Source organism: Lynx rufus, unplaced genomic scaffold (assembly GCF_022079265.1).
Source record: "Lynx rufus isolate CCGP_SWC_20201006 ecotype Redwood Valley unplaced genomic scaffold, mLynRuf1.p SCAF_48, whole genome shotgun sequence".
NCBI classification, from domain to species: Eukaryota; Metazoa; Chordata; class Mammalia; order Carnivora; family Felidae; genus Lynx; species Lynx rufus.
Window position 1 is genome coordinate 685,105 of NW_025814865.1, and position 13,251 is coordinate 698,355.

The 13,251-nt window shown below is 35.8% G+C and overlaps 1 protein-coding gene across 1 annotated transcript in view; it reads right to left on the bottom strand.

Annotated features, from left to right (window-relative positions):
- The window catches only part of LOC124525809 (cullin-4B-like), a 120,456-nt gene that overhangs the window by 55,206 nt on the left and 51,999 nt on the right, over positions 1-13,251 (bottom strand). Inside the window, exons 11-15 of the mRNA XM_047098391.1 lie at positions 12,717-12,909; positions 11,809-11,913; positions 10,727-10,837; positions 1,211-1,296; positions 525-632 (exon numbers count right to left, since the gene is read on the bottom strand). Coding sequence (XP_046954347.1) covers positions 525-632; positions 1,211-1,296; positions 10,727-10,837; positions 11,809-11,913; positions 12,717-12,909 — 603 coding nt within the window. The remainder of the gene's footprint in view (positions 1-524; positions 633-1,210; positions 1,297-10,726; positions 10,838-11,808; positions 11,914-12,716; positions 12,910-13,251) is intronic.

Consider the following 13,251-nt stretch of genomic DNA (forward strand, 5'->3'; position numbering starts at 1 on the left):
GGAAGCCAGGCTGGTCGATTCAAAACCTACAACTGACTACATGAAAAAGACAGACTATTTTAAACTATGAAAAAGACTATTTATGCTACTGAATTATTTAACACTGAACTATTTTACCTGTGTGCCCCCCTAAAAACTGTATGACTACATTTCAAAACAGAGAACATTAAGGAGACGTTTATATGAACGTAAAGTATGGCCTAAAGACTTATTAAAGATTAAAGGCCGGGGTGCCTGGGTGTCTCAGTCACTTAAGTGTTGACTTTGGCCAGGGTCCTGGTCTCATGGTTCGTGAGGTCGAGCCAAGCATTGGGCTCTGTGCTGACAGCTCGGAGCCTGGAGCCTGCTTCGGATTCTGTGTCTCTCTCTCTGCCCCTCCCCTACTCATGCTCTGTCTCTGTCTCTGTCTCTCTCTCAAAAATAATAAACATTAAAAATTTTTACAAAAAAATTAAAAAAGATTAAAAGGTACATGAAAATTAATCTACTATATAATATAATAATGTAAATAGTGAATTTCTTACATCTGGGGGTAAGTGGATCTCCTTAGGGATGTAGGCTGGCCAAAAACTCATCGTCAGAATGTTCACAGTTAAATCAATGTTTCCTGGTATATTTTGGTTCTTCATATACTGCAAAAACGTAGTGATGTAATGAATGTTAGAATTTTAAAACTCTTACATAGCTATAACTCTATATTAGAAATGCATTACTAAAATTAATCTGAATAATAAATTACTCATTGAAAATACAACCTGCATTTAAATGAAACAGACATTTTATTTTAATAAAATGCTTGAAAAGAACCAAGAACGTGCAGTCTGGTTGCCTCAATTAATTAAACATAGAATTAGGCTTCCACTGTATTTTTTTAAAAAATCCATCTTACCTCAAATGATCTGAAGAAAATTATGAAAAAGATACACACAGAGTCACAAATACTGAAACTAAAATGTACATGGCAAAGCAATGGAAAGCCAAGTAAGAGTAAAAAAAAAATAAAAATGGTTACTCAAAATATGTTGTATATAGTTCTTTAAATATGTGGTGGGAAGGTTATAAAAGTATGAATTTTCTTTCAAAAAACACAAAAAGTGGAGTCTTATTTAAACTTCCTTTAATATGTCTCTAACGTAAGTATAAATCTTAAGGGAACCAAACCATTCAAGAACTTTATACTACATTAAAAAATCTTTTAGGCTAGGAATACCTGTTTTAACTGAATCATGATATCTTTGGAAAGCTCCATATCTTTACACATTCCTTGAAGTTTATTAGTGAAAGCAGTTCCACATTCTGTAAAATATTTAAAACAACCAATTATAGGTGGCATTGGAGAACACCACCAAGCAGGGAACTACAAGAGTCCTTTTCCCTGAAATAAACACTGATAAATCTTGTGAAAGTGTCAAGAATATGCCTCATCAAAGTTCTAAGAGATAGCCAAAGGTTCTTATCAACCAAGTGAATATTTAACCAGAATATAGTACCTGGGCTATTTTACCTCAGTCAAATTTTACCCATTTTCCTGTTCAAAAGAAATCCTGTACATGACTGTTTGTGCTTCTACAGGGAGTTCCTGGTTCCCAAGGAATCATGTTTGGACTGGATTTAGGTAACCTAGAGTAACTGACTCAACTCTTATCAGTGTGAGCATCCACACAAAGAAAGCTTGCCAAGGGGCGCCTGGGTGGCGCAGTCGGTTAAGCGTCCGACTTCAGCCAGGTCGCGATCTCGCGGTCCGTGAGTTCGAGCCCCGTGTCGGGCTCTGGGCTGATGGCTCAGAGCCTGGAGCCTGTTTCCGATTCTGTGTCTCCCTCTCTCTCCGCCCCTCCCCCGTTCATGCTCTGTCTCTCTCTGTCCCAAAAATAAATAAACGTTGGAAAAAAAAATTAAAAAAAAAAAAGAAAGCTTGCCAAAAACATTCACAGACAAATAAGTACACTTTTCCTGTCTGAAACACAAATAACTGTTGGGGCAAAAATTACACATGCCGACAGACTAGGAGGTAAAGCCAGAAAGTGGAATATTCAGGAATAAGAAACATGAAAAGCACAGGCAAGTTAAGGAAATCTAGTAGGCTCACTAGGATGGCCTAGTAAGGCCACTCATAAGCCCAAGTCAGAAAGCATGTTAAGAAAAAAATTGGGTCAAAACCTTACATTATCACCTCTTGAAATTCAGGCTCAGTGAAAGCAAAACAGAAAAGCTAGTAAGAAAACATTATCATAACTGAGAGTAAAAAAAAAAATTACCTAACACAGAACCAATTTTAAAAGACCAATGTAAGCTTTTCTTTTTCCCTCTTTTTTTCTTTCTCCCTATCCTATCTGTGTCTGTATGTGTGTGTATTTTTCTCTTTTCAACGGTTTCAGAAAATCTGTCAGTTACCAGTACCTACTGAGATAATTCAAAGGAGCCTTCATTACCACACACCAGAGAAAATATACTCTGAAAAAATGGTAGGAAAATCACAAAACAAGCGGACAGCTTCAGCTCACAAGAGGCAACAACAAAGGCTGGGTAGAGAGAATATCTTCTTTCTAGAGTTACCATTTATTAGTAAAATATAAAATAACTAGCACTGGTCTAAACTACAGTAATAGATGGGGCGCCTGGGTGGCGCAGTCGGTTAGGCGTCCGACTTCAGCCAGGTCACGATCTCGCGGTCCGTGAGTTCGAGCCCCGCGTCGGGCTCTGGGCTGATGGCTCAGAGCCTGGAGCCTGTTTCCGATTCTGTGTCTCCCTCTCTCTCTGCCCCTCCCCCGTTCATGCTCTGTCTCTCTCTGTCCCAAAAATAAACAAACGTTGAAAAAAAAATAAACTACAGTAATAGATACTTCAGAGATATCACAAAAAAGGAATACTATTTTTATTTAAATAGAAAATTGCCATGTTTAACAAAAGCCGTAAGACATATATAAAGTACGGAAATACGGCAATTTATAAGAAAAAGAAATTAACAGAAACTCTTTGGGAGGGAGTGTAGACATTAGACTTACAAAAATGACTTTACACCCACTGTCTTATACATAATCATGAAAACCAATCAAATAAAAGCATCCAATGTGACAATCACAAAGAAAAACAATGAAGAAAAATAAGCAGAAACTATAACACCTCCGGACATGGGTTAAGTGTGCCAATGTATAATTAACGAATCTCAGAGATAAAATAGTGACAAATGGGAAGAAATAACACTTGATATATTAAATGGCACACAATAACCTACACATGCAAGAAGCTGAATTTACTCCAAATAGGTTAAATTCAAGCAGTTCTACACTGCACCACATTATAATAAAAATGTCTAAAGACAATTTTCAAAACACCTAGATAAACATGATTTGTTCATAAAAGACCACTCAATAATATTACTGATATCTCCAAAAAACAGGGACAGTGGGACAATATAACTAATAAAAGGGAAAAACCTCAAATACAAAAATCTATAGTCATAAAAAGTATTTCAAAAATGAAAGAGACAGTAAGACCAAAAATGGTGAGGGGCTGGATTCAGCTAGCTCTGTCCTACAAGAAATGATAAAGGAAGACTTTTCAAGCTTAACAGATGGTATATCAAAGGTCTAAGAAGAAATAAGGAACGCTGATAAAGGAGGCTACATAGGTAAATATAAACCCAGCAGTATTATATTTTTGGTTTGGAACTCCTCTATTTCCTACATGATTCATTGAAGAAAGCAATATTTATCATAACATACATTACAAGTATATCCACAACTGTACATAATGTACTATATACAGCATAAACACATGCATAACATACACACAGGGTTACATTTATTACATATACACATATTTCACATACATTACATATACATTTCTACATTATTATATATTACATGGTATATTATATATGCTTTTTGCAATAAGTTTCATACTATATATTTACTACATTTACCTATTTAGACATAGTTTTATAAACATATCATAAAATGTACAAATATATCATAAAACTACATATTACAAACACTACATTTATATTTACATATTATGTATATACACACATATTCTATATATGATATTGGCCACGCAATATATGAAGATAACTTTTGTAATAACATAAATACAGGACTAAAACACAGGACTAAAATTTGGGGGTAATATCAGATCTTAGTTCCTGTTGATTTGAACTACTGCACTTTGTAAGTTTAAGATATTAATTTCTTATAAAGTTTATTTATTTATTTTAAGACAGGGACCATGCAACAGAGGGCACAGACAGAAAGAAAGGGAGAGACAGAATCTCTGGCAGGCTCTCCAGACAGCCGCACAGGACTCAATGTGTGAACTGTTGAGAGTTCATGACTTGACACGAAAAAGAGACTTGTACACTTAACTGACCGAGCCACCCAGGTGCCCCTAAGATACTCATTTCTATTTCCAAAGGAACACATAGGAAAATAAAAGATGTAGATAAAACGTTGTGTGAGAAAGAATTCAAAGCACAAAATGAATTCAGTTAAACACAACAGGAAACAATAAGGGAGAAACTGTGAAACAGAAGACACAAAACGCACAGAAAGTAAACATCAAATTGGCAAGATTCCTTAACAAGCAATAATTAAATTTCTCTGTCTGGTCAATTTTATTTATTTTTTCTTTTCTCCCGCCCCTGTCACTTCTCTCTTTGTATGGGATAAGGCCTATGCCATCAACATTGCCCATTTAGTTTAGCTAGTGTTATTTCATTGTAGCTAGTGTTTATAGTGTTTTGTTTTTGTTTACGTTTTCTTTTCATGCTTTTGCTTTGTTTCTTTTTTGTTTTTGTTTATTTGTTATTGCTTTATGTTTCTTATTGTTTGTTTTCCTTTCCAGGGCTACTTCAAGGAACCAATCAAAGAAAACCTGGTGGAAGGTCCAAAACATCACTATGAGAAGGGAGACAAAGCAACTAAAGTCACCACAACAGACAGCAAGTAACACTCTCCAAAAAACACGTCATGCAGTGCCAGGCTCTCGACATGGTATAATCCTTCTATAATATCGTAGCGCTCACAAGTGCAGAGCACGTAACAAGTTTTTCAACCACATTAAGAGACAGAAAACTAGCCGAATGATGAAACGGAAGAATTCTCCTCAAAAGAAATTCCAGGAAGAAGTGATAGCTAAACAATTTATCAAAACAGATACAAACAATATAATTGAACAAGAATTTACAGTAACAATTGTAAGATTAATCTCCGGGCTTGAAAAATGCATAGAAGACATCAGACACCCATTGCTGCAGAGATGAGGGAACTAAAAAATAGACATAATGAATTAAAAATGCTGTAAATAAGGTGCAAAATAATCTAGAGGTAGTGACTAAGAGACAAAGGGAGAATAAGTGAAATGGAAGATAAAATTATGGAAAAAGATGAAACTGAGAAATACAGAGAGAAAAAAAATTCTCAACCACCAGGGAAGAATTAGAGAACTAAGTGATTCAATGAAACATAATGATACCCGCATCACAGGAGTTCCAGAAGAAGAGAGAGAGAAAGGGGCCGAAGGTGTGCTTGAACAAATCATTACTGAGAAACTCCCCAATACGGGGAAGGGGACACACATTGAAATGCAGGAGGCGCAGAAAACTCTCCTCGGATAAAATAAGAATCAATTTTCTGTAGGACATATTATAGTGAAACTGTCAAAATTCAGTACAAAGAGAGAAAACTGAAAGCAGCTAGGAACAAATGGGCCTTAACCTACAAGGATAAACATACAAGGGTAGCAACAGACCTATCTATTACAACTTTCTAGCCCAGAAAGGAGTGGCACGACATAGTCAATGTGATGAACAAGAAAACTATGCAGCCAAAAACCCTTTATCCAACAAACCTGTCATTCAGAATAGAGGGAGATATAAAGGTTTTCCCAGACAAACAAAAACTGAAGGAGTTCATCACCAATTAACCAGCCCTACAAGAGGACTGTGAGTGCAAAGGTGCAAAGACCACAAAGGAATAGAGACATCACTACAGGCATGAAACCTACAAGTAACAGTGACTTTAAATCCATATCTTTCAAAAACAACACTTAATGTAAACGGACTAAATGCTCCAAACAGAAGACATAAAGTATCAGAATGGATAAAAAAAGAAGACCCATCCTTTTGCGGTCTACAAGACCCATCTATTTGCGGTCTACATTTAAAATTTTTTTTTCAACGTTTATTTATTTTTGGGACAGAGAGAGACAGAGCATGAACGGGGGAGGGGCAGAGAGAGAGGGAGACACAGAATCGGAAACAGGCTCCAGGCTCTGAGCCATCAGCCCAGAGCCCGACGCGGGGCTCGAACTCACGGACCGCGAGATTGTGACCTGGCTGAAGTCGGACGCTTAACCGACTGAACCACCCAGGCGCCCCAACAGATATATTCACAACATTTCATCCTAAAACAGCAGAACACACATTCCTTTTGAGTGCATATGGAACATTGTCCAGAAAAGATTCCATACTGGGGCACAAGTCAGGTCTCAACACATACAAAAAGAATGACATCATATAATGCATATTTTCCGACCATAATGCTCTGACACATGAAGTCAAACATAAGAAAATATTTGGAGAGACAACAAATACATGGAGGCTAAAGAACATCCTACTAAAGAATGAATGGATTCAATAGGCAAAGTAAGGAATAAAAACATACATGGAAGCAAATGAAAATGAAACTAGGACAGTTTAGAACCTTAAAAGGAGCAAAAGCAGTCCTAACAGAACTATACTGCAATCCAGGCCTATGTCAAACAGCAAAAGAAGTCTCAAATATAAAACCTAAGTTTACACCTAAAGGAGCAAGAAAAGGAACAGCAAATAAAAGTTGAAGAATAAAGGAAATAACAAAGATTAAAGCACAAGTAAATTATACGCAAATGAAAAAAATAAATAAATAACAACAGTAGAACAAACCGATCAATGAAACCAGAATCTGGTTCTTCCAAAAAACAATACTGATAAACCCCTAGCCAGACTTATCAAAAAGAAAAGAGAAAGGACACAAATAAATGAAATAATCAGTGAGAGAGGAGAGATCACAAATAACACGGAAATGCAATTATAAAAAAAGACTATTATGAAAAATTAAATTCCAACCAATTGGACAATCTGGAAGAAATGGATACAGTCCTAGAAACATAAAAACTATCAAAACTGAAACATAAAAAAAAAAAACTGAAGAGACCAATAGCCAGTGAAGAAACTGAGTAATAAAAAATCTTCCAAAAAACAAAAGTCCAGAGGCACATGGCTTTGTAAGGGAATTTTACCAAACACAGAAAGACGAGTTAGTAACTATTTTGCTCAAACTATTAAAAAAAAATAGAAATGGAAGAAAACTCCTAAACTCATTGTATGAAGCCAATGTTACCTTACTCAAAAACCAGATAAAAACTCCACTAAAAAGAGACCTATAGGCCAGTGTCCTGATGAATATAATGCAAGAAGTCTCAATAAAATACTAGCAAATGGAGTATCACAATATATTTAAAAAACCATTCACCTTGATCAAGGTGGATTTATTCATGGCCTGCAGCGGTAAGCTCATTATTCACAAATCAATCGATGTGATACACCACATTAATAAAAGAAAGTAAGAGAAGTACATGAGCTTCCCAGAAATGCATAAAAAGCATTTGACAAAATACAATACCCATTCATGTTAAAAACCCTCAACAAAGTAGGGATACATGGAACATGCCTCAATATAATAAAGCTCATACCAGAAAGACCCACAGCTAATATCATCTCAATGGGGAAAAACTGAGAGCTTTTCCTCTATAATCAGCAACAAGGCATGTCCACTGTCACCATACTTATTTAACATAGTAATGGAAGCCCTAGCGTCAGCAGTCAGACAATTCACAGGAACAAAATGAATCCAAATTGGCAAGGAAGAAGTCAAACATTCACTATTTGCACATGACATGATTCCCTACGTAGAAAAACCCAAAGACTCTACCAAAACAATTGTTAGAACTGGTAAATGAATTCAGTAATGTCATAGGACACAAAATCAAAGTACAGAAATCTGTTGCGTTTCTATACGCGAATAACAAAGCTGCAAAAAGAGAGACAAAGGAATTGATCCCATTTATAACTGCACCACATACCTAGGAGTAAAGGTAACCAAAAACATAAAAGATCTGTACCCTGAAAACTATACAGCTCTGATATAAGAAACTGAAAGGGACACAAACATATGGAAAGGCATACCATGCTCATGGATTAGAAGAACAAACATTGTCATAATGTGTATACTACCCAAAGCAATATACATATTTAATGCAACCCCAATCAAAATACCACCAGCATTTTTCAGAGCCTAAACAAACAATACTAAAATTTATATGTAATCACAAAGATCCACAAAGCCAAAGAAATCCTGACAAAGAAAAGCAAAGCTGGAGGCATCACAATTCTCGCTTCAAATTGTATTGCAAAGCCTGTAGTAATCAAGACAGCATGGTGCTGGCAACAAAACAAAACAAAACAAAACAACAATAACAACAAAAACCCCCCGACACACGTATTAATGAAACACCACAGAAAACCCAGAAATATACCCCACAAGCACATGGTTAACTTATTTGACACAGCGGGAAATACTATCCAATGGGGAAAAAAACAATCTCTTCCACAAATAGTGTTGTTAAAACTGGACAGCATCAAGTAAATGAATGAGACTGGACTACTTTATTACACCATGCACAAAAACAAGTTCAAAATGGATGAAAGATCTACATGAGACATGAAACCACCAAAATCCTAGAAAACAAAAACACAAGCAGCAAACCCTCTGACCTCAGCCATAGCAACTTCTTACTAGATATGTCTCCAGAAATAAAGGAAACAAAAGCAAAATAAATAAATGGACCTTCATAAAGAAAAAAAAAAACACTGTGAACAGTGAAGGGAATCATCAGCAAACTAAAAGGCAATCTATGGAATGGAAAAAATGTTAGCAAAAATACATGCATGCTAAACAGTGAGTATTCAAAATACATAAAGAACTTATACAACCCAACACCAGAAAAACAGCTCAGTGAAAAAATAGGTAAGAGACAGGAATCTACATTTTTTCCAAAGATGACATCCTTATGTCTAACATACACACGAAAAGATGCTCAACATCACTCATCATCAGGTAAATACAAAGCAAGACCACACAATGAGACACCACCTCACACCAGTCATAATAGTTAAAATTAACAACTGAAAAAAAAAAAAACCAGCAGGTATCGGTGAGGATGCAGAGAAAAGGGAACCCTCTCACAGTGCTCATGGGAATGCAAACTTGTGCAGCCTATCTGGAGACTAGTGTGCAAGTTCTCAAAAACTTAAAAACAGATCTGCCTTGATCCAGCAAGTGTACTAATAGGTTTTACCCAAAGGATACAAAATTACTGATTTGAATGGCTACCTGAACCCCTATATTTATAGCATCACTATCAACAATAGCCAAATTATGGAAAGCATCCAAATGTCCACTGACAGATAAATGGATAAAGAAGATCTCTCTCTCTCTCTCTCTCTCTCTCTCTCCTTCTCCCTCCCTCTCCCTCCCTCTCTCTCTCTCTCTCTCTCTCTCTCTCTCTCTCTCTCTCCCCCCCACCCCACTCACGCGTGTGTGTGTGGGGGGGTCTGCAATCAAAATGAATGAAATTTTGCCATTTGCAGCAACACGTATGGAGCTAGAGTGGATTATGAAGTCAGAGAAGGACAAATACTGTATAATTTCACTAATGTGTGGAATTTAAGAAACAAAACAGATAAACATAGTAGACGAAAAAAAAGATGGATGGCAAATCAGACTCTTCACTATAGAGAACACAATGATGGTTACTGGAGGGGGAGGTGGGTGTGAGATGGGTTAAATGTATCTGATGGGTTAAAAGTATCTGAAAATGTGGATTAAAAAGGACACTTATTTTGATGAGCCGTGGGTGTTGTATGGAAATTATGAATCACTAAATTGTACACCTGAAACTATTATTACACTGTATTTTAACTAACTGAAATTTAAATAAAAACCTGAAAAAATACAAAGAAAAAAAGAAAGAAATTAGTACTTCTACAACTTATTTCAAATTCTTTAAATAATCCTGCTTCCAGGGTACAAAACAGTTATCACAGACAACGTCTCCAAGGTCAAGCAAAATCTTACACCTATTAACTTTTCAGTTTAGCCTTTATGACAGCTCTTGTGTGTTCTTCTCTGATTATTCTGATTCCCCAGCGTTTCAAATTGCGAAACTCTTTCTAGCATGGACTAACTTCTGCTATCACCATCAACATTTCTGTCTCTCCACCTTGTATTTCAATCATGCTTCCTTAAAGAAACTGTCCTCAATTTTCTGACTAGGTTAAATTGCCTTTTTTATACATCTTCATGCTTCTCTTACTTTTTACTTATGTTTGTCGGATGATCCCACCTTATCCAGAGTTTAGCCAATATCCTAAATTTATAAATCCAAATCTTAAAATAACCTGCCTGTGGGAACACATAAAGATGATGACAGAGCTGCCAAATGAGTGCATACACTTTTGGATAGCCACATTAAATTAGGAGTTTGTAAAATGATGTGTAGAACAAGCTCTTGACCAAATGAGAGGTAAACACTGAAAATGAAATCATAGGTCTCCACCCAGATTCAGGAAACACAAAAGCCAAAATAAAAATATGACTGAAACAGACAATATACCTGTCAAGACACACACCTTGTTTAAGTTTGCACAGCATTGACTTTTCTGCATCAACTGAAGCACTCTTATCAAGTAAGAGACGTTTTGCTAAATCTTTTTTGTAGAAGGCTTCAAAAACATCTTTCTCTGTCACATTTAAGGAAAAACACCTTAATGTCAAAGATGGAAAACGCAAAATGGCAGAAAATTAAATGAGACACTATATTCAATACATCTGAAAACAGCAAGTGAAACGGATGGTTACGTATTATCTGAATGCATTTACATAAAGTATCTCGGAACACTTAAGTTCAGATAGAGAGCAGTCAAATTTTTGGTTTCCAGAAGCTGAAGGCAAGAAGGACATGAGAAATGACTGCTTAATGTGTATGGAGTTTATACTGAAATTTTTGAGATTAAGTAATTGTGATGGCTGCACAATCATGTGAACATACTTATTGCCACTGAATTGTTAGCGTTTTAAAGTTACCAGTTTTACCACCAGAAAACATTATTTGAGGGGCGCCTGGGTGGCGCAGTCGGTTAAGCGTCCGACTTCAGCCAGGTCACGATCTCGCGGTCCGTGAGTTCGAGCCCCGCGTCAGGTTCTGGGCGGATGGCTCAGAGCCTGGAGCCTGTTTCCGATTCTGTGTCTCCCTCTCTCTCTGCCCCTCCCCCGTTCATGCTCTGTCTCTCTCTGTCCCAAAAATAAATAAAAACGTTAAAAAAAAATTAAAAAAAAAAAAAAGAAAACATTATTTGAATTCAATTTAGGTTGGGATTTGCACTTAGTGCTTTCTACTTCCACAATGTTATCATTTTTTTATTTTATTTTATTTATTTTTTTTTTTAATTTTTTTTTTTCAACGTTTATTTATTTTTGGGACAGAGAGAGACAGAGCATGAACGGGGGAGGGGCAGAGAGAGAGGGAGACACAGAATCGGAAACAGGCTCCAGGCTCTGAGCCATCAGCCCAGAGCCCGACGCGGGGCTCGAACTCACGGACCGCGAGATCGTGACCTGGCTGAAGTCGGACGCTTAACCGACTGCGCCACCCAGGCGCCCCTGTTATCATTTTTTTAAACTTTTAAATAGACATTTAAACCAAATTACTCACCATGAATAAACCTAAATAAAATTACCACTTTAGCTAATAATTCTTCAAGTTCTTCGTCCGTAGCTTCTTTGTTACCTGTGCGAAGTTTTGAATCCACATACTTTGCTAAAATGTAAAAAAATAATTTTCTAAGTAATGCTATATTTTCAAATATGTATACGAACAAAAACCATTTATTCAAGCAAATACTTTCGCCCAGAGTGAGGTGCGTTACTTTTCATGAAACAAAAAATGAGTAAGTGACTTAACGGACAGATGAGTGGCAGAAAAAGATAAATTACTTCCTGTAAGTTCTACAACACTGGTATTTTTATATTTCTATAACCTCAATGATCAAATATTACAATACAGTCATTTCCTCACTACCATGCCCCTAATCTACTTAAAAAAACAAAATATTGCAAGATATTGCATGAAACTGAGATTACATTAATCCCAAAGTCTTAAGGACTTATTAAGTGTTGATTATACTCATTTAAATAATTTATTGTTCTTGAAAAATCAAATTGATAATTTGTTTCAAGTTTCTTGAACTATCAAATTGATACTGTGTTTCAAGTTTTTATGTCAGCAAAAAGATATCCCTTATAATATAAAAAACCATTAGGTTTCATGACAGTAAGGAAAGCTTTCATTTATTTTAAAATGAGTCTTATCTACTGATAAGAAAATCTGGTAATTTTATAGGACGCTAAAGACACATGAGCTTCCAAAGGGCTGGGTTACTATTAAACAAAGGAACCAAGTCTTGTGAACACTAAAGTTGAGAGAAATGGTTTATTACAAACATTGATAGTCAATCTGGCAATACTATGAAACATTAGGAGGTCAAACTGAACTCTTCTTACGTAATTTAAAACAACAAAATAAAAAATAAAATACGTATTTCATAAAATTGAAAACCATACCTAGAAGCTCAGCTGGTTTGTTAGGTCTTTTATTAATAAATGTTTCAAAAGCATCTTTCATAGCAACAATAATTTTCTCATTTTTCAGAAAAGACGCTTCAATGATAAAATCTATCTTATCTTTAAAATCCAGAAGCTCTTGCACCATTGTCTTATCTTTCATAGGGTTAATAACTATGCTGCTACCAAATTTCTGGAAAATAAAAGTAACTCAGGTTATTATATTTACACAGCAAGCAAAACGCCTTTAAGTTAAATAGAAAATTTTACATCATTTACAAGGAAATCTCAGAAATGCAAATATGCAGTAAATTTCAAAAGAAAAATTCATTCCTAGATAAAGACAAGATAATGTGGAAACGAAGCCAACATAAATACATGTAAATCAAAAGTTCATCTGAGTGGAGAATTATTTAGAAACATATCAGAAATGCAAGTCTACGGTGCCTAATAAATCAAAAAGAAGGGTGAGTATATAGAGTAACAGGGACATATAGCAGAAGAAAAGTATCTGAAAATGAACAAAAAAAAGAAG